This window comes from Calonectris borealis, chromosome 1 (assembly GCF_964195595.1).
Source record: "Calonectris borealis chromosome 1, bCalBor7.hap1.2, whole genome shotgun sequence".
Taxonomy (NCBI): domain Eukaryota; kingdom Metazoa; phylum Chordata; class Aves; order Procellariiformes; family Procellariidae; genus Calonectris; species Calonectris borealis.
In genome coordinates this window covers 15,481,810-15,509,050 of record NC_134312.1, presented here as the reverse complement: position 1 = coordinate 15,509,050, position 27,241 = coordinate 15,481,810, and the positions used below count along the sequence as shown (strand labels likewise).

Sequence of the window (27,241 nt, the reverse complement as noted above, 5' to 3'; positions counted from 1 at the left end):
CAAACATGACCTCCACCAAAGGCATCGCAGTCTGACTCTCGCTCAAACCTCTTGCCACCTTGGCGGCCCCAAACTTTCAGATCTGGGCTGAAGTAAACTCGAATGTCTCCCAAATGCCGAGGGACAGTCCGTCCTGGCTGAAATCTTTATTTCGCTGTTCGAGCAGGCCTTGGGGTCCCTCCCCTCAGCCCACTCATGCACGCTGCCTGGCCCTGCCAGAGATGAGTCCCCATTTACAGGGTATCAGCGAGCTGCTGGCAGAGGGGGACAGCCTGTGCGCCAGCACTTGTGGAAAATGGCGGGAGGGGAGGCAGGCCCCTGCGGTGAGGAAAAGAGGCTTCCAGCCAGGGCCAGGGCAAGGCTGGGAGGGATTGCTGGTTTCGCAGGCAGAGGCAGAGGAGTTGGCTGCTGAAAGGAGGGGAGAAGGAAAGGGAGCTTCCCCCAAGCAGGTGAGGAAGCATTTGGAGAGAAGAGGGCAACTCCAAGCAGCTTTGTGAGGAGACAGGCAGCTCACTGGTGGGAGGTGGAGAGATGACTCAGGGCTGGGAGAGATGTATGGGAGAGACCTGTCCTCCACTGAGGGAGGCAGGGGAGAGGAGAGGCTCCTAACTGCAAAGCAAGGGATAAAAAGCAAGGCAAGGCATATTAAAAGACATGGTAGTGTTTGGTGAGGCAGCTGGGCCCAAGTGGGAGGGCAGTGAGTGAGAGGCTGAGAGCGAAAAACAGGCCCCAAGACGGTGCTTCAGTGGACCTGGTGGGAGATGAAAACCCACCCTGCAGTGTTAGGGTAAAAGTGACAGAAAAGAGGGAACAGAATTCAGAAAATGGAAGAGTTTGGGAGAAAGAGGGATACAAACAGGAGAAAGATGGCATTTACACTGAGAAGGAACAGAAGAAAATTGATTACGATGCAGTGAGGGAGACCAGTAAGTTGCTGTTGTGTTGTGCGCTGCCAACACACACAAACATGGCTGGTGAATGGAAAGTTATAATATACATTATTCAGCAGGGCAAACTTAATTTTTAATGAAAGTATATATTCTGTGCCTACCTCATGAGAAATGTGTGAAGATCTTTGGGGACCCGTGTTTTGTGGTTTTTGTTATTCATACAGGCATTGTGAGAGAGCAAAGCTTAGGAACATAGCATGCTATTTGAATGCGGACTTAATACTGAGGTGAGGTAACTTTCTCCATCCCCAAGTGTTTTTATATCTCAGAATCTAAAGAACTTTGCCATGTCTTTCAAAAATTCAGGGAACTCCTACAAGTTGCTACTTTTCTATCCCAACTGGATGGTTAAGAGCATTCCTCTAGACTCCGGATATGGCCTTCAAAAATATTATTGTTGCTATTATTTACCAAGAAATTGTTTCAAATAAAACAAAACAGATAAATATTTAATAAGTAAAATACAAGTGATTCACTGCACCAATGCTAGATACGCTTAATAATTTCAAGAAGCAGTACAAAACATGCACTGACAGTGTTTTAAAACAATTCCCCTGTGATCTTTCTTGAGTACCTTCAACACAGGGAAATTGAATTTTAGCCTGTCAAGTATGCTTTGACCTGTCATTCATGTCTCCCGTCTTCCCAGATAGCCACCCTGTTAAGAATCTACCCCTCAGTTTTCTGCAGAGAATGCACTCTCCTGACCTGGTCTAATCCTCAGTTTCTTGCCATAAGTCCACCTGATAAATGTTAGACCAGGAACCTTGGGTACTGTGTTTTAAGAAGTGAGTTTGAGATCAATGTTTCAGTTGGGTTGTACCATATTGCTGAGACTGGATGTTCAGATGTTTGGTGGAGGCTGGGACATGGGGAACGTTCTTGAGAGAGAGAAAATATTGGAAAGGAAGACGGGTCTGAACTGAACTCTCAGAGACTCCTGTCTGAAACCTGAAACTGTTGCAGAAAAAAATGAAACTGCTTTGCGTCGTACAAGCAATTGGTAAGTCCCTGTGTCCAGTGAAGATGCATGTCTGCACTGTACAAGGCAGTCCTGATACACTGATAGTTACCATTACTAGCTTTGGTATCAGAAACACTCCAGCTATGGTAATACAGTAGATAAGATAAATTATCCTCTTGAAAAGCAGGATAAATTAGCTGCAGTGCTACGTTAATGCAGTGAGACTACAACCAATACTTGAGCAAAATTGGTTAGTATAAGCTTTTAGACACTGTAACTGAAGGACTTGCAATTTATTTTTTCACATAACTCTCTTGGGTTTGAAATGTGTAGTAACTGTTGATTTCCACCTCTAGTTCATGGCCTTTTTTTGATAGCATGTTTTCTTTAAACTTTCCAGAGTTCACTGTAATAAGTTATCTTATTGTGCATTTTCTGTTCATAGATCTGTGCAGTATACCTCTCTTCAGATTTCCCATTTCATCTGATTAGTGCTGCTGTAGTGTCTCAAGCACTGTTTTGTTTTGGGTGAAGCAATCTGCAACACTTGTTTGAGAAATATGTTTTTGTTGGGATACAAGAGTATCTCATTTAGAATTTCTTTTTCAGTTCTCCATTTTTCTGACTGTTTCTTTTTTAAGTGCTGGCTTCTTTGGCTAAGATGGAACCAAAAGCTTAATTTAGATTTTTTTTCTTGTGTTATTCCACAGGACATTAAAATAGATTTCTCTGCTATAAGTGTCTATTTAATACAGTTTTCTAGCTCAAGTCTTCCACGATGGTACTCACATGGTGTTTGAGACACCTTCTGAAATTACGAAGAGATCAGAAATAGCACAGGGACTGAACTTCTGGCCAGAGTGGCTCTAGGCAGACTGGCTCATAGTGGCTTTTACATTTGGCTTGCTAAGTGCTAAGTTGTTTTAATGGCCATCCTGTACGCATCTTTTTGCAGAAACCTAGATATAGGACTTTTTAAGTACCTGTTTTGTTTAATGAATTTAGCTACCTTAATTATCACATAGCAGACTAAGATCTACATTGTATTAAAAAAAAACGTTTCCGAATCAGTTTCACCAGAGAAAGGCTGGACTATCTATCTGGTGGGTTTTGCACCTTCTCAATACAAACTTCTCTGGTATCTTTTCCCCTGAGGTGCAGCTACAGTATTAAATAGAAACTTCATTTATCCACTGTGGAAAAAGGCACTACAGATAGATCAGTTAAAATTAGCAAGAGTGTAAAAATCCACTATAAAAAAATCATTTGCACACAAGTCAACATATAAGTTAGTTTTACACTTCTCAAAATCCTGGAGGATGATTGAAGTTTCTGTACTTCTACGACTGACAGCCAGCTAGTTTGCTGGTACTTTTCTTATGCAAACTCCATCGCTGACTATCTTGTGATTCATTTACTGTTCCATTCCCACCAAAATAGATACCTGGGTTCATAAAACTGTCTGCTATGTAATAATTTCTGCTATATAAGATAAAACCACTATTGTGGTAAATCCATTGCAAAACAGGATCCTGAGAAGTACTAATGAATCTCTTGCCAAACTGCGAATCATAATGACTTTGTCACAAGAACATCGTATGTTTATAATCTTGTTACGATACTGAAGCCTTACACAGCTGGGGTTTTTTTGTAATACTTTTGTAGCCAGTTTAAAGACATCTGGTGTACTTATTGCCAGGTATACGTGATTTAAAGTAGAGGGTCACAAATTTTTGTTGTTGTTGTAACTACACATGCACCCTCAGCAACCTCATGATATTTTCTCAGTGTATGACAGTGGAGTTGAAATGGAATCATGTCATCATTTATTTGTACGTGGTGACTACATATGATGTTCCTGATAGCCACATGTAAGAATTGCTGGTTTAGTTTGTTATCTCTTAACATTTAGATCTTGAAAACTATATATAAATGTTGGATTGATCTCCACATAAGCCAAAGATTGATACACAGCTTTGGATCTCTTCTAAATGTCTTAACTTCTCCTGTGCTTTTATAAAGCCCAAGTCTTTAACTATAATTCTAGTAAGTAGATATAGGAACATAAGATTTTTATCTCCTCGTTACTTAGCGGAAAGCTTGCATTTGGAGATCATCTTATTAAAAGACCAGTGATATATGGATTAAAAAGATTAGAGTTAAGGTTTCATCTGTATTTTGCTTCTTATTAATTAAAGACCTTAATTTGCTTATAGTTTACTTTTTTAATTCCATGTTATGATTGGATCACTGTAGCATTTAGAAGCTGCAACCAAAATCAAGGTTGCATTATATTAAATTCTGAAAAAACACATGGTAAAAGGAAGCCCCTACTCGGCAGTTGAAATAAAATAAGATCCACCGGGACTGGGGAGGGAAAGAAGTACCCTTCCTGACTGACTTATTTTTCTATGGCAGAGTGACTTGTTCAAGGTCATAGAAGAACTAAATTTCTGTATTGGTGAGCAGGTAGAAAAGAAACAGAGGATGTTTAATCTGCACTTTCATGTGCAGTTTAAAATTTACTCATTTCCTATGGAAATAAGTCTTCATGTTTGTGATCATGTTTGTGCCTTTCCCTCCCTTTTTTCCTCTCCACCCGTAACTTTTGGATCCATTGATTAATACAAACAAATTTGAAAGAGGAGTAAAAGTCTTAAATAGAATTGTCTTTCTACAAGTTTTGTGAATGCAGATGCCAGGAAAAGGGAAGAAGAAACCATCTGAATGCCCTTGTTACAGTAAAGCTGCAGCCTGAGTTCATATTCACAAGAGAGAACTACACATATTCCCAGCCATGGGAAAAACTTCTATAATGTCAGATCGGCTCGCTTCCTATTTCGCTATAGGGCTCTAGCGCATAACGCACAGTTGTCCATGCCACATAGTCTAGTTTGATTTGGCTCCAATCTGGAGTGAAATAAGTAGGGTTCTTGGGGAGGAGCCCTGGCGCAGAACGGAGGGTGCTTTTCTGCAGCTTCAGAACTTGCACCCTACAAACCAATGGAAACAAACCAATCTATAGTTTGCTCAGGGATGGGGTTCATTCCTTGGTGCAGATTGTAAAGGTAGCACAGACGTAATCAAAGCAGAACTTGCACTTTTCAAACAAAAGGTGCTGATCATTGGAAAGTTGGGCATATCTGTTCTGATGATTGTGGAACCATTTGTTTAATGATAGTGTTGTTCTTGAATACATATGGTAGGGAGGAGGAAGAATTCCTTTGGGAGGGCTTTGGAAACCTTTCTCTCAAACTGTAAGTCACTGGATCGTTTCTTTTTAGGAAGGAATTGGTTCATCTTGCATCTTTGATTTTATGCTGATTTTCCTTCATATGGTCTGTTTCTGTTAGAGCCTAGACTGTAGTTCTACAGTGTGTCATGGTAAGCAGCATGTAGATTAGTGCCATGTGTTAAACTTGGAAAGTTTCTTCACTTTTTTTGCTTGGTTTGTGGCAGCTTGTATTAAATAGTTTCCCCCTCCTCCACACTTTTTTCTCAGTTGTGTGGTTAGGAATTGCTTTATTGCTTGTGTATCCTGTGGCAGCGTTTAATATTAGTTAGATGTTTGGCCATATGTACTTCCCTGAAATCTTATGTCGGTTTTCATTGATGGGGATTTCCTGGGTGCTCACATGTCTTTCTTTTGTATCTTCTCTCCAGATACATGTCTTGGGTAATCACAGAAGTGTTATGGTATAAGCTGTGCAGTGTAACTTCTTTAATTATGAGACTGTTTGGCCACTGTCAAGACTTTTGCTCAGCTATCTTGCAGTGAATTTGAGCACAAGTGCCAAACATGGTTGACTATTAACTTCATGTCATTTACCATTCCTCCTAAGGAGTTCCATCTTGCTGTTCCTGACTAAAGAGTTTTATGTGTAGTGAGCAGGGTTTTCAACCTCAACATAAGCAGTTTATGTCTACTCTTTATTTTTTCTTCCTCATTGATAAATATGTCTGCTTATAATTAAAAACATCAATCACGTCCATTCCCAGCTGAATTTTGCTAGACTAAGTCAAGCTCTCCTCATATGATAGACTCCTAATTCCTCTGATCATTCTGATAACCCTTTCCACACTTTTTTGTAGGAAGATTAATTTAAACTGGTGGCTAGAACCGTACTTAATATTCCAGAATAGGTCTTGCAGGGCTTTGTATTATACCACTACTACTCTTCTGGCTTCTGGAAATTCCGTGTGTAATGCATCTAAGGTCACACATCTTATGGCTGCTTCATGTTGGTTGCTAATATGCCTGCCACAATTGACTGGTTCTCTTTTGAGGCGTACTTTGGTGAGCTTTCTACTTCTTTGATCGTTTTGTGTTCCTGTAGTTTCTTGTAGCTAATGTTACATGACTGGAGGCCCTCTGGCCAGGCCACATGGTATGAAAGCTTTTAGGCTTGCCTCTGGGGATTAAGGATGGAACTTGTATATTCCAGCTACTTTTTGGAAGAGGTGGAGTATGAATGCTGTCTGTATTTAATACCGCATCTGTTGACAGTGTATATAAGGCAAAGGGTGTTTGTCCTTTGCCCCAAATGTTTATCCATTTTAGCACTGTGAAGAACCCAGTCTCAATGAAATTGTAAGAAATTTACTTAAATCCATTGTAGACTGTAGTACCATGTCCTTTCTGCAGGCAGCAGTGCTTACTTCAGCACCTCCTGTCCTGCTCCTCTGGCCACTGCTCCAACCCTTGAGCGGGCTCTAAATGCTACTCTTTTTTCTTGAGCCTACATTAATTCCATGCTCTGCTTCGGTGTTGTCCCACAATGGTCTGAACCAGCAAAAAGTGAATGGTGACAAAGGGTCTTAAATGAGTGGCTGGGAAGAGAGGCAGGACGGCGAAAGGACCACTTAAAGCCCACACCACAACTCCGAGAAGTGTCTGTTGAACCATAAACTTCAATCTTCAGTACTCCTGCTGGGGCTGTACAGCTGTATGAAAGATGCTGCATGTGGAGTCAGTGAGGCTGCTTAAATGAAACCAAGTCCTTCACCAGTGATGCTTATGTTTGGCTGAATAGGTGTGAGCTGGAGCAATAGGCTTATGCTGTAACTCCTCACAGTATATGGAGTACAAAAATTTTCACAGTAGTGTTATTTTCTATTCTTACCTCAATGGAGAAATAAACCAAAAATGACACAGCCCTAGAATTAAATGAAAAGCATGTACATCCCATAGCTTATGTATATGCGATGTATATAGGGAGATGAAAACCTCGTTATTATTTGAGAGGAGTGGGACCTGTGAGTTCAGAGCTGCTGTACCGTAGCCTAAAACACCAAAACAAGAAAAAACCCATTTGCAAACAGACGAAGCCTGTACTCAAACACAGATTAGGTAGTATTTGGACAACAAAATGGCTGTGGTTGTGGTTATAGGTGATCCACAGGGGCGCAGCTGGAAGAAGTCGGGGGGAGGGGGAGCCCCGTCCCCGCAATCCGGGGCCGTTTCCGGGCCGCGCTAGGGCGCGGGAGCCGTGCCGCAATTACCGAAAGCGCGTCCCAGGGACTTACTGCGGGGCGCTGCGAGACGCGGGGTGCGCAACCCCGAGGCGCGCAACGCCAGCGGCTGCCTTCCTGGCGAGGCTCTTCGGCCGCCAGCCCCGCTCCGCTCCGCGCGGCGTCGGCTCCGCCGGGCCGGGCCGGGCCGGGCCGGGCCGGGCCGGGCGGCGGCGCTGAGCTGGGGCGGCGCGGGCCCGGCGCCCCCCTCGGGGCGGGCGGCAGGCCCGGCTGCCGGCGGCGTCGCGGGGCGCGGCGCGCAGGCGCGGGGGCCGCGGGCATGCGCGCTGGGCGGTGGGGAGCCCGATCTGATAGGGAGCAGGGGCTGACACTACCCCCGTGTGGGCGGCGGAACGTCCCGAGGATGACGTGCGGCGTTCTCGAATCCCGTGTCTCGCTCGCTCGCTCGCCGCCGCCGCCGCCGAAGGAAACGGGAAAAGCAACAAGGAGGCAGGAGCAGGCGCGGCGCCATGGCGGCCCTGGAGCGGCCCGTGCCCAGTCCCGAGGCGTTCCTGGGCCAGCCCTGGGCCGCCTGGGTGCGGGAGGCCGCCCCCCCGCACGCGCACGGCGCCGCCCCCCCGCACAGTAAGGGCAGGGACCGGCCCGCGGCTCGGCACGCCGCTCCCCTCCCCCGGAGCGCACGCACAGCGGCGGGGCCAGCGGCCGGGGGCCCGGCCGGGCCGCCTCCCCCCCCCGCTCCTCCCGGGGCCGCGCCGCGCGGCGGGAGGTGCCGCCCCCCCGGGCGCTCAGCTGACGCGCCGAGCCCCCGGTGCCATGTGTGCGGGAGGCGCTGGCGCACGCCGCGCCGTGCCGTGCCGCTGCCCCGCGGCGCGGGCTCCGCCGCTGGGCCGGCGCCGCGTTGGGGGAAGGGGGCGAGGGGGAGGATGCGCGGCGCGGAGGGGCCGGAGGATGCTGCGGGGGGGGCCGGAGGGTGCTGCCGCGGGGGGCCCGGCGGTTCCGCTCCCTGGCAGATGCTCCGACCATTGTGCTTTCGCTGTTGCAAATAGAAACACTGCTCACCTCCTCACCTCTCCTCCTCCCCCCGCCAAACAATAAATGCACACCTCTGGGCCCTCGGCGCTTCCTGACTCTGCTTCTCTTCTGCAGGTGTAGATCTAGAAGAGACTGGAAAGGAGGGTGGAAAAAGCAGGGAGGTTATGAGGCTTAATAAAGAAGGTAAGTGGATAGTGCTGGTGCACTTCTCTACCTGTCTGTGTCTTGGTGGCTGTGGATGACTGTTGTTTGGCCTTGACAGGGTAGTCTAATAGCATGTGGATCTCTCTGCCATGAAGAATGTTTCAGGGTTGGATACACACAGATGACTGTCACTGTGTCAACTTCTTTTGAAGTACTAGTATAACAGGTGTATGTGTGCGACTGACAGACGTGGTAAAAGATAAGGCAATTTTAAGTCAAAAGACGACTACACATCAGTGGCCATATTGGATTTTTTTTGAAGACCCTGTCCTTTCTTGGTGCAACGTTTCACTTGCTTCTGTGTGAAGATAAGCATATAAACCCGTACATCAACTTTAAATGTTATATTATCATTGGCGACTGTAGTGAAAAACATTTTCACTTGCAGAGAGAAATGGTCTGTTACAATCTTTGAATTCATTCACTTTAGCTCAAGTCGCATTTTATTCTTTCATTCTCACTGCTGAACATGACTTACAGTCAACTGAGCGGCCAACGTCTAATATTCTCTTACTTTAGGCTGAGCTATGCATATTATGCAAAACCAAATATTTGGTCATTTGGGCCATAAGGTTTTCTGGTACCATAAGTATGAACAGGCAAATTCCAGGTTAATGGTGTTTGCTTATATGCCATGCCTGACACAGTTCTGTCAGTTGCAAGAGGAGAAACTTTAGTGGTGAGTGTAGGCAAATCAAGTTGACGCATTTTGTTTGCGACATGCGTTGTTAACATTTTGCTGGGGTAACACCTAATGCAGCTAGTGCAATGGTTTGGGACGTACTTTCATGTAGCTTTCTGTTTGTTTCTGTTCTGTTAAGAAAGCAGTATACATATACAATCTTTCTGTCATGAGAAATATTTCTTGTGAAGTCAGTTCATAACGAACGATCCCATCATAGTGAAACTTTGGTGTGACTTACTGATGCTGAGAGAAATCCTGCTATTACCTGTAATGTCATAATATATATTCTGAAATGATGTTAAGTTTCTCGTTACATTATAGTTGTCATTACACGTGAATTTAATTTTGAGCATCTTGGCAGCTTAAAGGAGTCTTATGTTTTCTAAACAAGCTCTTGAAAAAAGAATGAATTAATCAGTAACGTAGATTTGTGTGATAAACTCTAAAATTGCATGGAGTACACATTAAATAAAATTATTTAAACTACCGTAAAACCTCCTGTTTGAAAGACCTTCATAGAGATGTCAAGTTTGATTGTGTTCCTGTCTTGATTCTTACATGTCTGAACCTCTCTATTTTGCCAGCCCAGAAATAAGTTAGAGGCAGAACTGGGATTTTCATGTAGTATATTTATAGGTAAAAGGTTCAAGGCTCAAACGGTTTGTATGTCTGTCAATAACGTTGAGCATATGTTTGATTCAAAAGTAATCAAACAAAAATCTTGCAACTAGAGCTTGGCCTTCATAAAGAGCCTTAATTTGTTGAGATAAAATGTTTTGCGCCTAGAAGTCCTTGAACACAAATTCTTATTATAAGCTTGCTTGAGACATAAAAATCGAAGCACATCCCTACTCCTTAGTCATACCTAATATGCAGATTGTTTCCTAGAAAGATTCAGTTTAGATTATCAGTTCCAGTCTCTCATTGCTTGTTTTTGGGGGGGGTGTTAGAGATTCCGTCAAAGGGGCTCTATTTAAACTCATTATCCAGAAAAATTATTTCCAAACAAAGTGTAATTTCATTGCTGACATTATGATAGTGACAGGTGTGAAGCGCTTATTAGCTTTTACAGTACTTCCATTGTAATACAGTTTATAAAAACAAAACTGACTGTTATATTTAGAAAATAAAAAGCTTTAGGAATTTTATTGTTTCCAAGTAATAACTTGCTTTGGATCACTTAGAAAAAACTTTCACAAAGTTTGAATAAATTAGTATGTGTTGAAATAGTTCTACTGTATTCACTTAAGCAGTCTGTTAATACAGGTGTTTTCACCACACCCATCTGTGTTTCTGAACACCCACTGTAAATCTTCCTTGAGCCTCACTGTCCTTATTAATAAAGGTATGGAAAAATTTGAAGAGTTAGATTGGTCTGCAGAAAACATTGCTCATGTACTTGCAGAAACGCTTGTGTGCTTATTCTGATCTTGCACACATCTGTCGTGTGATGTGTTGACTTCTTCTGTTTGCTTTGTTCGTGGACAAGGGTTGTGGTCGTGGTAGGTCTTAATACCAAACTCAACTCATTTTTCTTTGCAATCTTATCTATTTGAGTAGGCCTTCTTATGGCATTTGTGGTGCCAGGAGATTGTAAGTGGTGTCGTAGAAAAATCAGACTTTAGAGGTATAAGGTAACTGGAGGATTACGGACGGACAGAACTTTAAGTATCAAAAATTACTTCCTGCTTGATAAAGATAATGTAAAATCTGATCTCGTCACATTTACTTCTTGTGGTATTTGTCTGCGTTTTGTCAACTTTAGTTGATACGACCTGATTTACATGGCTGTTCCCTTGTAAGCAGTTAAACAAGGAGCCTTTTTGGACTAGTGAAACTCTTTGCGGAGAGCGTGGTGGGGGGAAGGGTTGGGAAGATGGTGGTCTCCTCCAGACCACAACAAGGTGATTCACTTTGGTTTTGTAGAAAAAAATTATGTCAGATGTCAAAAAATGCTTCTAGCTAGCTTCATCCCTGCATCGCTGCCTCCTTTCTGGTTGTGTATTATATGTGTTAAGAGCGATGGGCTGCTCTTCCCCCTCCTATTGACCCAGGCGGGGACCTGGGAGGCAGCATTCCCCAGTGACAGTGCGGAGAAGCACTGCCAAGTCTCCTCTTGCCGAAGTGGTTGATACTTCTTAGCACATCCCTGGGCAAAGGGGTCGCAGTCTGGCTGTGCTGTTCATTTCTGCAATGCAAGAGGTGCACTGAGGCCACATGCCCTCTGTGCCTCATCTTTAGGGCAGAAGTAAAGACTGCAGTAGAAATATTGCTCACTGCTTTTTATTCTACAGTGTATATGTAGGCAGCACAGAGGGAGAGAAATTTCCTGAACATTTGTTCAGTTTTATAGATGGAATTGCTTTTTGCATGCTAATACTTACTTTATGTTTTCCTTCAGCAAATGCAGTATGTCCGTGGTTGACTTTTACTGGCATGTTGATTTGGGGAGAGGGGATTATGAAGTTGCAAGTGTTCACAGAAAATGAAAAATTTTATGCATAAATGTTTGTGCCAGAAAAAAAACTTATCTGCTTATCTAATCAGGAAGCAGAAATAGTATTGTGTAACTTATCTGACAAATCACTACCAACCAACCAGCTTAGCTAAAAGAGGGGTTATCAGAATTGGAGCAGCATTTAGAATTTATACTGAATTTTAAAAAGTTGAATGGCATATTTAAAGAATTGAAGATTTTCTTGTAGATAGCATGCATAGTAAAAGGAATCTATATTTATTTGACAATTTGTGTCCTGTAAAAAGTCACAGTAACTGTATGCCTGAGATAGATACAGTGATCTTTTATTATCAGCTATAATCTGTAACTGATTTTAGATTAATTTTGGAGACATATGTTTTACTTTATACAACATTTACTTTATACAACATTATAGTAGAAGAATGTGAGTTTTGTTGTCTTACGTACAGAACTCCTATTAATAATTGGTTTAGCAAATGTGCAAGCATTAAGTGCTGGGAGTATTTCTAGGTAGGCACAGGCTGTAAAGGAGCAGAAGATATCCTGTGTATCTTCATGAACTACAGCAGAGTTAAATATGACCTATGGGATTTAGATCTATATCTGGGTACTTGGTGTCATAGTCAACTTCAGTTTCTCAGTTCAGTGGGTTTGTATTATTGAGGTTTCAATCTGATGATGTGTGTGTTTTGTCTTAGATAATCTATTCACTAACCGTACTGACTCATTATTGTTTAGCGTTAAGGATGTTGCATAAAAAATTCTACTCTGTTTTTCTGATGTTGTGTTAAAATTCGAGATTCTCTATCCTTATTGTGCAGCCCCAAATTTGGCCATTTTACTTGACGATTACACATGCAAACTGGAGTTTTAAATCTATTGGATAGTTGTTTACAATTTATTTTTCCTATTTTGACTTCCCACATAAATATCTGATGGAAAGCTTTTTGGTAAATCCTTTGGCAGCACCAGAGCAAAATTAAAGGGATACTGATTAGTTTTGCTTTCAGTATTTTTTTATTCTTCAGAAAAATATGTTGATGATTTTGTCATTCTTCATGGAAAAATAAGACGTTAAGGAGGTTGGGAAATGGTAGGGAACACTTCTGTAGGAGAAAAAGCATGTAGCATACAATATTCTACTTTCTGAAAAGCAAGAGGAAGAGAACAAAAATTATTTATGAGGAGATTGTGAAAGAAGAGGACAAAACCAGCTGGTTAATGTAAGCATAGGGATTGGAGTAGATCTTTTTTATTTCAATTATTATTTATTTTTTTGTTTACTAGTGGTTTGCCAGTGGTGCTGTTTGTCTCCTTTAAAAACATATCAAACAAAAACTTAAGAATAAAACATTTTTGTTTTTCTTAGCCACCTTCATCTTTCATCTTTTTGTGGTGGTAGGGAATGTTGGAAAGGGCTGAGAGGGAAAGAAAATTATAACAAAGTTTTAAACACGTACCCCAAAAGAAAGAGGTGAGGTTATTGAATTTAGACCACCATAGTTGGTAATTTAGGATTGGTTTTGGTTTTGGTTTTGCAGTGGGTAAAAGAGAGGGGTGAATGTTGTATAATTTTCTTTCTCTTCCCTGTAAGGTAATAAGGTCTTCCAGAGATACTGGTTCTTAAACAGATGTAATATTCAGGTGGAGCTTGATGAGTGAAAAAAATTAGAATTGGCAGGGTACAAAACTGTGGCTGTTGTCAAGAGAAACTTTTTCTTATTATTCTTATCTTTATGCTGGGAATAAGAATAATGAGCAAAGGTCCCTATGGGGGTTTTCTTTAGGATGAGAAATGACAGTGGGATTGAATTCTGGTGAGCATTCTGGTGTTTGAATGCCTGATAAATTTAGTATATGATAACTGAGTCTGATTCCCCTCCCCTCCCCCCGCCATGAACAGCTTCTGCGGGGAAGTGGCGTGGCTCCTGCTTGTGGCTGTCACCTCATTTAATGTGTCTCAAGGAATGGTGACAGAGGAAGAGTGAAACATTATGTGTGATAGTGCCCAGAAATTTAGTCACAATTGTAGTTTATCCTTATAGTTACATAGTTATTTTCTGAAACCTGTCCTTTAGTTCATCAATCCACATATTGGATAAAAAGAGTGGAGTAATGGTAATGCTCTCTGATCAGACATTCTGTGTTTTGAATCAGGATTTTGATGTTTTTGAATATGTATCTAAAACTGTTGTTTTAGAAATGACTTCTTTAAAAATTCTGGTTTTGTTAGGTGGCACATATCTTGATGGAGTTCAGGTGATATTTCTTCCAGTATTTGTGCAACAGTTATTCTGAAGAGGTTAGATCTCCTGTAGTTTAAGGTACCTTTTTTGACACTGGTGGGGAAACCATGTGTGATTTTCTGTCAACTGACAGCACTGTCACTACAGATCGGTCTCTGACATTCCTTCTACTTATAATTTATAACAATACTTGAGAAAGAGGGAAATGATGTATTTACTAGAGTGTACCCCAAGCCCTGTTGTCACCACAAACAGTGAAATGACTGCTATTTAATTTTGATTGAGATACAAAAACAGGTGTGTGTTTTCTTGTTGATCTGCGTCTGTATGTGTTTAATAGTTTATAGATTAAATACAAGTTTCCATAAAAAAAACACACAAGAGTTGAACCATTTCCATTGTGAAATGGAGTAATTTCCTTGAAGTGGGCCTTTTGTTCCTAGTTAATTAAAAATTAGGACATTATCAGGTTCTGTTTTATCTTTGGGGCAAAAAACGTTAGCCATTTAACCAAGGCTGAGGTGTATGAGATGGAAGCAGTGGCAAATCCTACAGAAAACATGTCTCAAATCACATTTTGTTTGTGGATCATAGGAGTCCATAGGCAGAAAGCGTAAGTTTCTGGTAGTCCCAGTGAAAGTTTAGATTTATAACACTGCATGCATTATTAAGAAAGATCACCTTCAGTAAAAAGAGTATATAGATATGAGTATTTCTTAAAGAGTTAACTTCACCATAAGGTTATATGAGTGCCATGACAACTTGTTATTAAGAGTAATTTTGGAATAACTAGCAAGAAAGATTTTCAGTTTACATGGGCATGGATTAAGTTACCAGATCTCTCTGTCTTCCGGGTTCAACTTGGTGGAGAAGTTCTGCAGCTTGTCCTTGAGAAAGCTGATTCAGGAGTTAATGGTGCAGGATGCCAGGTGAAGCTGGTGTCTTTAGGTAATTTATATGCCAAAAAACCTGTGGCGAATGCTGTCGTGACGCAGTAAGGGTGTTTGACAGAGGTCTCTCAGCAAGTCTATAGCAAGAAGTCTTTGATGGTTCTTTTGCTGGATAAGAAAGATAGACATGATGTGGGTAAAATGTTCCAATTTTTTATCGTAGTGCTATGCAGCTGTCTAAGCTGACTCAGATTGGAGTTACCTGAGACCAATGTGAGGCAACGGAAAATCAACTAATGCATGCATCATTTCTCTCTTTTTCTTTTTTTGTGTCCCTTCCTATGGTTGAATGTTGATGATTTTCAGGGAGTGGTTTTGTCATAACTTGTTGTATGGCTTATTAAAAGTTACGCTTGAAAGCCACTGATGTTGCTGGAGAAGTGGGCTTTCTGATTGCTCCTGGTCTTGTATTCAATAGAAGTAGAGATGTCTTCCTTACTTCTGAAATGTTGTGTATATTATTCAGCAATTTCCGTTCATAATTTACTAAGTTATATTAATAAAACAGGCCTTAAGCCCAACACATCTTCCTATTTATCTGTATTCTTGACAGCAAATAGAATTTAAAATTGCTTTTTGGTCTCTGTGTGCATGTATTTATAAAATGTGTGGTGTTTGGCAAACAAGAAGTGGAATTTTCCCAGACCGGAAAGAGGATCAGCCAGAAGTAGCAAAGAACTCGAAGACAAAAGTTCTAGGTTCTACACAACCGCTGGTACCAGTGTACATCTAGTGCAGTTTCACTTAATCCCCAGGCCCCTCCTGAATGCTCTGTAAAACGGAAGCAGTTGTATTGTGACAGAGCTGCACACAGTACACAAGAGATTTAGGCTTGCTTCCCTTTCCGTTCCCTTGGAGCAGGTGTTCAGCAGAAGAGACAGAAGGGTGACTGATGAAGTAGCATCAGGATGTAAGAATGACTGGCAAAGGGCAAGAGTTCATGGGGTTTGATTCTGTGTGGTGATCTTTGCTGTGCTCTTTGTTTGTTTTGTTTATAATTTTTCTCTAATATACAGTGTTTGATGTTTTCTGCCCAGTCATTCTTTCGCTTCCTTTTCCTGCTGTGGGGGGCTAGACGTAGGGGGCGCGCAGAGACTGGGAATTTGAAGTTATATTTGGATTGAACACTGCTAATGTCGTATAAGTAATACTTGTTGACAGATTTGTTGTATCAGAAGTGTCTTCTCTACCAAGACAAAACAATGGACTGGATCTCTCCAGTGGCAAAATAAGGTGACTTCAGCTTGTCGTTGTTGTGAGCTAAAATGGTCAGAATGGAAGCAGAGATTTACAGAACTGTAAATCATCATGTGTGTTCATCTTTGAATCTCTGATAGGTATTCTGTCCTCAAGTGGCCTTTAGGCTGGCCACTTGTGATTGTCCAGATTAGATAGATTATCAGGTGGTAGTTAGCATATCCAGTTATTTTTTAAGCTGCTCTTGCTTGTGTCTCATTGAGACAGAATACTACTGATGATTTAAATCTGAAAAGTTTGTTGGACCCATGCCACCACAACAACCACTGACAGAGCCAAAACCTTGTTTGTTTGGGGCTGAATGGAGACAGTCAGAGGACAATGATCTGGATGAATATAAGTAATTCATCTGTCACTGCTATGATTGGGGAGGCAGTATTATTATTTGCATGATCCTAATGCCCAGCAGTCCCATCAGAGACTAGACGCTACTGTGCAGGGTACCAGCGCAGGGAGGAAGGATGTGTGCATGTATGTTGTGAAATCATTGTGCCGCAGAGAACTAATTTTTTAAATATGACAAAGCAGGAGTTTTAATATCGACAAACAAAAGCACTTAGTTGCTCAACATGATAGGTGGTAGACTTTAGTCTAAGCTAAAGTGACTTTCTTAGAACTGTAGCAAGGAAAGCTTTAAGGTGATATTCGGAGGGCAGTGAAGTAGTTTTTGCAAGAGGTTGGAAGGTATCCTTACTCAAGTGTGGAAGTTGGCCTGAATGAAAATACAGGCTGGTTGTTAAAAGCTTAGTAAATGGATATTGACATCATGAGCCAACTAGAAATGTGAGTAAATGGTGTGACAGCAAGTAGGACGTGGACAGTACAGTGTGGGTAAAACAGAGGAGCCTGGAAAGCAAAGATGAGTTGTTCCCAGTGTTTAAAGTTGGAATGGAGGATGGTGCATAGAAGGGTTCAGAGAGAATAGTGGTAGATCAGTATGACAATATAGAAGAAATAACTTTTGGAACAGCGTGAACAAGCAGAATAATGTTTGTCAAGACAAAAAAGAAGATCATTTTGGTAACTAATGTGAGATGAAGGCCCGGACAAACCTTTAGCTCTGAAGATGTTTAGAGAAGACTTTGTCCTAAGGATGCAAGACAGGAAGAATCATTTAGATATAGATGTAACCTGAATGAATGGATCAAGAGATAAGTCATTGTCAAAGATGACATAGTATTTCATATCTGAATGATGGGCAAGATGATAATGCTGTCCACAGTGATCAAGAAAGGAGGTGGAGAGAAGAGGGTGGGAGAGGTGACATCTAGGTTCTGTTCTAGCTCTATTGAGCTGAAGCTGACAGCTACTCAGGGACAAGAAGTGTCAGAAAGATAGGCTGAGATTTTTTGTTTAGACATAAATCTACTTTATGTGAGACCTGTCTCCTTAGGAACTGAGTTTGTGGATGAAATTCCCAGACGTAAGGGAAGGGGCAAAAGATGTAGCTCAATGGAGCCCTACCAGAAGACAAAGGAGGAATAAGGAGCCTTCCAGCAACCTGTGAAGGGGTTGGTGCAGGGAGGAAGAGAAGCAGGAGAGGGTAGAGTCATGGAAGTCAGAAAAGGAGAATGAATGCTTCAAAAGGAGAAATACATTTAATTTTTATGAAAAACACGCAAGGGTTATGGATGATGGAAATGATTAACTTATTTTGACGTTGCAATAGTAAAAGGTTTTTAGACATTTTAGTGAAAATATTTTCAGTGGAGTGCGAGAGACAGCTGAAGGGAGTTCAGGCTGAAGTTAGAGACAAATTAAAAGTGTAATTTGTTATCAAACAGTTCATAATGAGCTTAGAGGTGAAAGAAGGTTAGAAGGAGGTGTAGTTAGAGAAGCAAGGGGTCAGAGGTAGATTTCCAAACATAGGAAAGCCCTGCTGTTCTATCAGAGCAAGAGGAGAAAGGAAATGTGAGGTATGCGGTGATGTGAGTGAGGCAAGTGGAAAGAGTGGGACAGATGTGTTTCGTATCTATGGTACGAGGAAGAAGGGTGAGCTGTAAGGAAGAGAAAGGGAGTGGGAACAGAGAACGTGAGATGATTATTATGTTTTCTGACTTTCTCTTGGAATAAATATTTGCATTCTGTTGTGGAGAAGGAAATGATACAAGAGAAAAGGTTTGAGGAGTGACTCAAAAGTAGGAGGAAAAAAGGCTGAAATTGCAGGTGTGGGTTCAGCTCAACTGGAGGAATAGCACAGCTTACTAAGCAGCAGGAGAGAGAGAGAAAATGTGCAATAACCTCATTTCCAGACTGGTTTCTTTTTCCACTGCAAATTCTAGGACAGGCAAGAATAAAGCAAAGGAAATGGATATGTAAGATGAGCATGGGTTCAGGATTGGTGGAGTTGGACCTAGTCATGGGAAGGAGAAGCAAAAACCATCAAGGGTGGAAACAAAAAGGGCAAAAAATAGTGTGTCAGTGTGAAAGAGGGTGGAGTCCTGGGTATCAGAAATAATGGGATGGGAATAATGAGTAGTGCTGAGAGAGTAAATTGATGCCATTCAATATATGCCAGGTCAGCCTTTGGGTCAGGTTCTCGGATGAAAGATTCTTTTGGAGATGACTGGAGAGAAGACTGCTAGCAGTTTGTGCTCTCTGACAACCCCATGCTTGAATCCATAACATGTCTTTCAGAAAGTTCAAAGCCATTAAGAAGAGCAGCATTTTGGAGAAATCCAGACAATATTGCTTTTTCTCCAGGGAGAGAGAAGAGTATGTAGACCATGGCTGTGGCAGCAGAATGCTTCTATGCTTTGGTGACTGGTCATATCTGTCACATTGCATGATGGACATGAAAGCAGTTTGCTTGCTGGTTTCTAACTCAGTAGTTCTGTTCTTTGCAGTGCATCATAAGTAGATAATGCAGGTACACGATCTATGACGTACTGATACTGCCTTGTGCTTCCTGCTTCCGTAGCTGAGACAAGGCCATAGGATTACATTATCATGGACTGGGCCCTGGCTAATGTCGTATTGCACAGGGTGTATCATCAGAGCTTGGGTGCGGTGCTGTGGTAAAACGTCATTGTATGGCTTTTGCTTGTCTTGCAGGGCAAAGCAAGGTTGTTGCTGCCTACATGCTACAGGCAGGCATACTTTATGATACAGCACTTTTCTGAGAAAGCAGGACTTAATGGTTTTTGAGGTGTTATATGGAATGACTGTCATTCATGATGCAGGCTCCTCAGTGTTTAAGACGTTAATCTCAGGTTTTCGCATATCTTTAGCAGATCATCTGTGTGAGGAAAGAGACAGGAAGAAGAGAATGCTGCGGGAAAGAGTTGTTTGCGCATGCATGGAGGATTGAGCTGATCCCTTGACTTGGAAGGTTTTACCCATTCCCTTGCCTGCCTTTCCCAAGCAACTTTCTGCCTGTCCCTGTAGGTTATCAATGTTCAGTCATCCCAACAGCTTATATAAATTGTCTTGCAGAGTTACTGGGGAAAAAAAGAAAAGAAAAAAAGTCTTCAGGTTTTCTCTTCAGGGTCTCTCAGGGGTTTTTTGTGCACTATCATAAAGTTTTGTGGTTCTAATCTGTATTCATGCTTTCGTTTTATTTTTGGCTTTTTAGAAGACTTGGAGAACCTTGGGCAAATATACTAAGAAACTGAGTGCATGGCAATGGAAAAATATAAAGAGAAACGGGAGAAAAAATGTTTAAGCTCTTGAAATTATGGTGAGCTGTGTGTATAGCGCTTTGATAGAGTCTTTGTACATTCTGTGCTTGGTGTAAGTTTTCTTCAGCTACTCTCATAACTCGCAACACACTGGGTGTGAACATTACCAAACCTTGTAGGTATTTAGATTCTCAAAGATGTAATGCAGCTTTACATATTTTTGGGTTTCTTGTTCATCAGAAAAAATTATTCTTGACTGCATCTCTGAAAGAGGCAATGCTATAAGTTTTATTTTGCGGCATTTATTATTGTTTTCAGCTTTTTAAGATAACTCTCACTATTCTGACTGTTTGTTTTCCAAGCTCTTTGGCAAATCAAAGCTATTGTAAACCTTTATTGCTTTCCTGGAAGGTAAGAGTTTATCCTAAATGTGAGTTTTTGTGGGGGTTTTTTTTGTTAATTCCTTGTTATTAAGTATATACATTTGGAAAAGTTCTAAAGAGATGTGTAACATGTTCAAATGATGTAACATGTATAAGAGTGGTAGCTTTAAAAAACAATAAGATATGGTCTATATTTCAGAGGGCTTACAATGCACTTCAGACAAAGCCATAGGCGGTGTATGTTGTGAAGACAAAAATCGGTCTATGAATGTTGAAAAATTTCATGCAGGCAGCTATTTTAAGGAGGAGTTTGAAGGAGGCAGAGAATAATTAGTTGATGTGGAGGAAGGAGGCATCAAAGCTGATAGTATAGTGCACAGGAAAGTAGTGTACAGAACAGATCTCTGGTGAAAGCAGTTTATTTGTTTTGTTAATATTGTCTTACTGTCTTGGAGCTGGAAAGCGAAACCAATTGTAATTGCCAGACTGCAAAAATAATATAAATATTGAAAGATAAATCTTAATCTTCCTTGACTCTGTTCCTAAACATGCCCTCTGTTCTCCAAATACTTGAACATTCCCTTTTTTATTAGGCTTCAACCTCATCTGTTCTCTTGAATAGTGCCCTAGTTTTGATACTAGGCAAAAAGTGAAGAGAAACTAACACATTCTTTGTGCAACAACATTTGTCATTCTTTCATGCTCCTCCTTCTTCTTCTGTATTAGTTCTTTTATGCCCATTTGTTTGTATATTACAGGATCAGAGGACAAATGACATGCAAAATTCTAAGCAGCTTTGACTCTTAGTATGGACTTTCAACCCTAGAGTGAGTTTGTTGTGTCCAAATTCCTCTGAAGTTTGAATTTACTTCAGGAGAATCCCTTGAATGTGGGCTTTTCATGGCAGATTTCTGATGTACCATGTGCAAGCAGAGAGTGCTATGAAAACAATACACAGGACAAGTGCTTTTAAAAGCTTTTTCATTTTAATGCTATGAGGTTGTGAGAGAGGCTTTCCATGTGTTCAAAATCATGTATTAAAGCTGCTTTGAGTAATAATCGGGGCAGTGTGTGTATATCCAGAGGAAAGGTATGAAATGTGATTCATGCCTACAGCCCAGCTGTCAGTGTGAGGAGAGGCAGAGGGAGCGATTGAATGGGAAGAAATGAGAATAAACAAGTTGACTCCTGATAATGTCTATAGATCACTTTTCATTGGAAAAAGACCCAAAGTGTTCTATCAGCTATGTGCAGAAATTAATCCATTTGTCACTGAAAGGGGGCAGAGACATCTTTGAACCCAAATATGGCAGCTGCTGAAAGCCTAATCTTACCTGCACTGGAATTAAATGAAAGAATGCTGAAAGCCTAGTGTGTATGATAGGATGTAGTCCAGTCCTCACTGAAATATGTTACTGCATAATGATTTGGAAAGGAAAGGAACAATACCTTATTTCTAAATTACAAAGAGAATACAGGTACATAGAATGTATTTCTTTACAAAAAAAAAAAAAAAAAAGGCAAAATGACCAAAGCACATTGCCTTTCCCTGTGAGAGGTCATAGCAGGCTTTACTGACTAGCACTCTGTTTACCAGTTTCCAAAAGATGGTGCTCCCATTGGCACCAAATTTTGCTCATTAAAATTAATCAGTGATCAAAGACTGCTATCTTTCAAAATATGTTGTTGGGGTTAATCTTGCTATCAAAGAACAGTTACCCAAACCAAGCTTATGAGAATAGGCCGGTTCTTATTATAGCAAAAAAACCACAGTACTTTAATATATTTTAGCAAGTCACCACAAATACTAGTATGGTGCTTTTCTATCATTTTAAAATTACTTAAAAGTAGAATTCGATGTTACTGCTCCAGAAGCTAGTTTGCTTGCTCTTTTCCTGTGCAAACATCATTAGCATCATCTTCTTTTCTGCATCTGCTCTGCCAGTGAGGACCATGTATACTTTACCAGATATGATAGGATATGATCTTATAATCTGTATTTTGATTTTTTTTTTGGCAGTTTGCTTTTTGTTTCTGTTTGTGGAAATGGTCATCCTAGATACTTCATGATTTTACTTGAGTTCTTTTTTCATCCAAGATAGGAAGGAAAACTAGCTGGTGATAAAGTAATAATGGGAGATTATAATTTTCACTACACGGGTAGATTTGTAACATTAGCAAACTCTCCATGACTAGCCTGCAGCTCTGCCTTTTGTCTGGTAGAACACTGCCTCTAGCCTGAAGCAATCTTTCGTTATGCCCACTGGATTTTGCTGAAAATAAAATCTGCTGTGGCCACCCAGCACCTCAAGAGGTGAATATACAAGTGAGCATCAGAATGCTGTAGTGCAAAATAGGCTGGGAATGGTGAGTTTATTGAATGAAATAGTAGTTTAAAGAGGTAGCTTTAAATTGGGTAACTATTACATGATTGCAACGTAATCTTTTTCTCTGCAGTTTTTCTCTTGTAAAATACAGGCACGGAATTCATACATTCCATCATACGTAGAGCTTATGCTATTGGGGTTAAAAAAATACATATATTTTTCTTTATAACAAATGGAAGTAAATTTGGTCATTGTCCATTCTGAATTTGTTGTGTTAGGAAGAACTTCTAAGTGGAATATAACTAGGGAAGGAAGACTTACCTTAGAGGGTTGATTAATTTAAGTATTACTCCCTGTGCAAAGCAGTCGTGAAGAAGGCTGGAAGTGCCTGACTGGGAGAGTAGGAGGGAGGTGAATACTACTACTTTTTATACAGCTTTACTGAAATACTGTATCCCATCAGGTATTGCAAAAACTGGAAGGAGTTCAGAAAAATCTACATTAATTTGAGGTCTGGATAATCAGCTTTAAAATGGAAGATTTAAGAAGCTCAATCTATTTAGTTTATCAACAGGCGGTAGAGGCTACTTGATAAGTCTGTAAGTACTTAGACAGGGCGAAGGTATCTGACAGTTAGATGGTTCTGTGTCAGCTAGATTAAGGGGATTCTCATGGCTGAAAGCTGAAGCTAGATCAGTTCAGACCAGAAATAAGGTGCACCTTTCTAATGATACAATTAAATAGGGACAGCTTATCAAGGGATGTAGTAGACCCTCTGTTGCACAAAATCCTCTCATAAGGCCCTGGTGCTTTCCCAGGAAGGATGCTTTAGCCAGCCAGAAAGCTTGGATTTGAAGTTAGAATAAAGTGATGAAATTCTATGGCCTATTCTATCATAGAAATTCAGTACAGATCATAAGATTTTTGTTCTTAATTCCTCTTCTCCCTAAAATTGCATACATGTTAAATGCTTCTTTTGTTAAAAGAGAAGTTCATGGGAAAGATGAAGCGATCAAAGCAAAAAGGCAGCTTTCTAGCGGGATGGGCGAGAAGGGGACTGTCCTTTAAAGCAAATAAAAGAGGAAGTAACACTTTCTATTCTCCCTATATATTTTCCTGGTAATCAAAACCACAAATATCCCTCCAGTCATTAATTCTAAGCATAACTTAATCATTTACCAATATAATTGTTAGCCGCCTCGGAAGCATTGCAGATAGTTTGTGCCTTCTCACTGTAAATTCATGTAACTGACAGCTGGGGCTGAATGCCTTTTTTGGCTTTACTTTGTTTGCAAAGCAAAGCAACATTTGTTAACGTGTTTTTCTTGGTGCTGCCTTCTTGTCCATGGATTTATGAGGACATTGCAGGTCAGTCTATGGTAAGGTAAGAGGGCCTGTAATTTCTAATAAATTGTGTGAGAACTCTTCTTGTCCTGTTTTTGCAAAAGAAATAGTAGGAATCTTTTCAAGGACATTAGCGCTTGCATCATTTAGTTTGCATCTTTGTTATAAAATCATCACCAGTCTGAGCAAAAGAGTCACCTTTTCTCTTGGTTACGCCCACAGCAAGGCCAATCAATGCTTATTTAAGGTACCGTTCAACTTAGATGAGAGGTGTTGGGGGGGGGGGGTAAAGGAAGCACCTAACCTACTTTCAGTGAAGACACACTTTCAGAGGTTTCCCCAGTGCCGGTGGTCCTGTAACTCTTGTAAGCACTGTATACAAAATAAGTGGAAAGCAGATGTGCTACAACTCAAGTTTATAAATTCTCCTCCCTCATCCCCTTACCAGTATTGCTGTCTCCAAAAACTTGTAAGAGAAGGCAGCATGAATTGAGGTTCTGAAAGAGAAAATAGGCGATATTGGATTTCTTTTTATGAAACGTTAGGTTTTTGGGCTTACACACCCAACAAAAACTAAAGAATTTCAGAATTGCAGAATAGATGTTTTTGGGGGTTTTTTGTTTTTTTTTTTCCTGCAGTTAGAAAGGCTAAAACAAACTGTGAATTCGAAGATGGGGTTTGCTCCAAACATGTGTCAGTGTGTATTCTGTTCTAGAGCCATGTGAATTCTCTGTGCGTGAGCTCAGGCTGTTTCTGATCAGGAATGTGCAGGGTCACATATGTCCTGTGCTACCTTGTAGTAGTACCATGACAGGGTTCTAAAAGTCCAGGGAATCTGAATCTTCCTCTGTTCCTTGTTGCTGCCTGTGACAAGGTGGCACAGCTTGACGGGTGTCTGATCCATCAGTTCTTAGCTGAGTAGTTAAGAAATATTTAGAAGTTTACACTTGGAGTCGCCTTTAGTGTGTTACCTGTGTAGTCAGCTGGACTGAATGTTTGGACTGAGTGTCCCTGTCATGGTTCCCTCACTACGTAGATACCTCTCTATCCACAATTTCACAAATGTTGGATTAGGCCAGGATGTGCTATTAGGCCAGTATTTGCTGCAGAATACTAACAACCATGCTAAGATCAAGCAGATCTTACGTCTACTTAACCTTCCCAGCATCATTTAATCCATACCTGCATTCAGGTAAATTGTATTTGAGACTATGGCAAATACAACAACGAAAAAAGCTTTGACGTAAGGCACTAAAAAGGGTAATTTCTAATCTGAAAGCCGGAGTTCAAGAAGGAGACTGATACCCTGCAGTGGGGACACAGATGCGTTAAAAACTGGAGGAAATGGTCAGATAAAGTTATTCTGCTTGCACAGTGTGACCAGCTAAGGCAGTGGTTTGATGGGCTGTGTATTAGGCAGATCTATCTCACTATTGCTGTCAGATAAAGATCCTTCCTGTGAGATAGTGTTCCTCATGGCTGTTATTCAAGCTGGATGTTAACAGCACCGAAGTTCTTATTTCTCATTTGCCTTCTACAGGAACAAGGTACATGTTGAAAAAAATCATGCTCTAGATTGTCATGCCATAGTCTCAAAGTCTAAATGGATCAGGACCATCATCTTCCAAAAGTTCTACTTGCTTCAGGAGAAACAAGCTGCAGAGCTTCATAGCCTCATATAGCATATGATGGCACCAAACCATTCTGGATATTTCCTTCACTTTTTGTGTCAGTGTCCTGCCTATAAAAAGGCAGGGCATCTTGAACCATGCGTTTCCATCTGATGTCTATTGATTATGAAGAAGCCCTTCCTCTTTTCGCTACTCACCTTACCAAAATGTCAAGATGTGCTTCTGCGGGAGACAAATGACAGCAGTCGCTCACACCAGAAGAGTTCCTGTCCTGAATGGCAGCGATGTGAAGAATCCCGTTAGCTCTTGCTAAACAGTATGTAATTGATATGGCACACAGGTCAGATGCCAGCTCCAGGAGAGGAGTACTTCCATCTCTGTACATCTGATTGAACTGAAACTCTGCTTTCTTACTGCCGGTCACCTGCTGAGAGAGAGCCACATTGACCTGTCAGGAGGAAAAAATTGTTACTTTTACTATAGTGACTCTTCAGGATGCTATAGGCAGGGTAGGTTCTGCAGTGTGGGACTGAAACACTTTGTGCTGATGTGGGAGCTTAAGGATGCAGAGAGCTAGTGCATAATCCTGACAGTTGCATCAGACCATCTTTTAAATTGTGTGCTGGCTAAACTAGCAGCAAAGTGTAGTACAAATATACATTTGCAGTCTGAAAAAAGATCTAAAGCACACAAAAAGGCTAGTAAGGACAAGATGAAGGATGGCACTGCAGCGTTGCCATATTTGTATGCTGAAATTCTACAGGCTTTACAGCAGATATCCTAAAAACATATGTATATGTGTATACATATATTCATATATTTAGAAAATTCTCTGTAGTCATGTTTGATTTGGGTTTCGAGATTTTTCTCAGGTATCTGGTGATTCAAAATGACCCTCTTTCAAGGCATCAGTTACATTCCCTCATCTGATGTTACAACTTATATACAGTGTGCTGGGGGTCTTTTGCCTAATGAAAGCTGTTTTTAATTCATGATATGTTGGAGAATATTTGTTTTATTTGGCTATTCATGTTTTAATAATTTGAAAAAATACAAGAAATCAGTACTGTTATTTATCAGTCTCTCTTTTGGATTTCTTATTTTGTTTCAGCTGTCTCTTTTATAGCAACTGGTTTTAGCTATAAAAAGTATATCCTATATACTCTTAAGTAGAACTAGTGTTTGGGAGTTGGTCAATATGTGTCTGTGTTATATAGCTGGTATTTTTAGATGATCCTTGTCCATTGTCAGTATTTTAGGTGGACTGTTTTTCTTGCCAGGGATGGCTTTGTGAGAATTCTCTCAGTGATATTGCAGCACAAGCAACATCTACAAAAGAGTGAAAGCCTGAACCTTGGGTTTGTATAGATTCAAAACTTCCTCGTCGATACTGCTTTGAAAGAAGTCTAGTGCTTAAATAGTGTTCACTGCCAGTATATAATATATTGTATTTTGCAGGTGTTGGGAACAGTTTACCCTTGTCTGTATTAGCATCCAGACTGTTTTCTGCCCTGATCAGGTGACCTGTAGTTGACGTTCTGTCAAAGATTGCTGACAGGCCTTGGTGTGTAGGGGTCTTTCCCTGTGGTCTGGGGACAGTGAGTCTGGCTGGGCATGTGTCACTTTCATTTGGTGTTACTGGTTTGTTTCTCTCTGCTTATCACCTCCTTCAGGAGTGTAAATAGTAAATGGAGGGA

The 27,241-nt window shown here is 41.0% G+C and overlaps 1 protein-coding gene across 2 annotated transcripts in view; it reads left to right on the top strand.

The window, feature by feature from the left end:
* Positions 1-7,692: 7,692 nt before the first annotated feature.
* Positions 7,693-27,241, top strand: part of ATXN7L1 (ataxin 7 like 1) — a 121,116-nt gene continuing 101,567 nt past the window's right edge. For both annotated transcript variants that reach the window (XM_075145116.1, XM_075145124.1), the window contains exons 1-2: positions 7,693-8,010; positions 8,533-8,601. In XM_075145116.1, the coding sequence (XP_075001217.1) occupies positions 7,896-8,010; positions 8,533-8,601 (184 nt within the window). In that variant the 5' untranslated portion in view covers positions 7,693-7,895. The remainder of the gene's footprint in view (positions 8,011-8,532; positions 8,602-27,241) is intronic.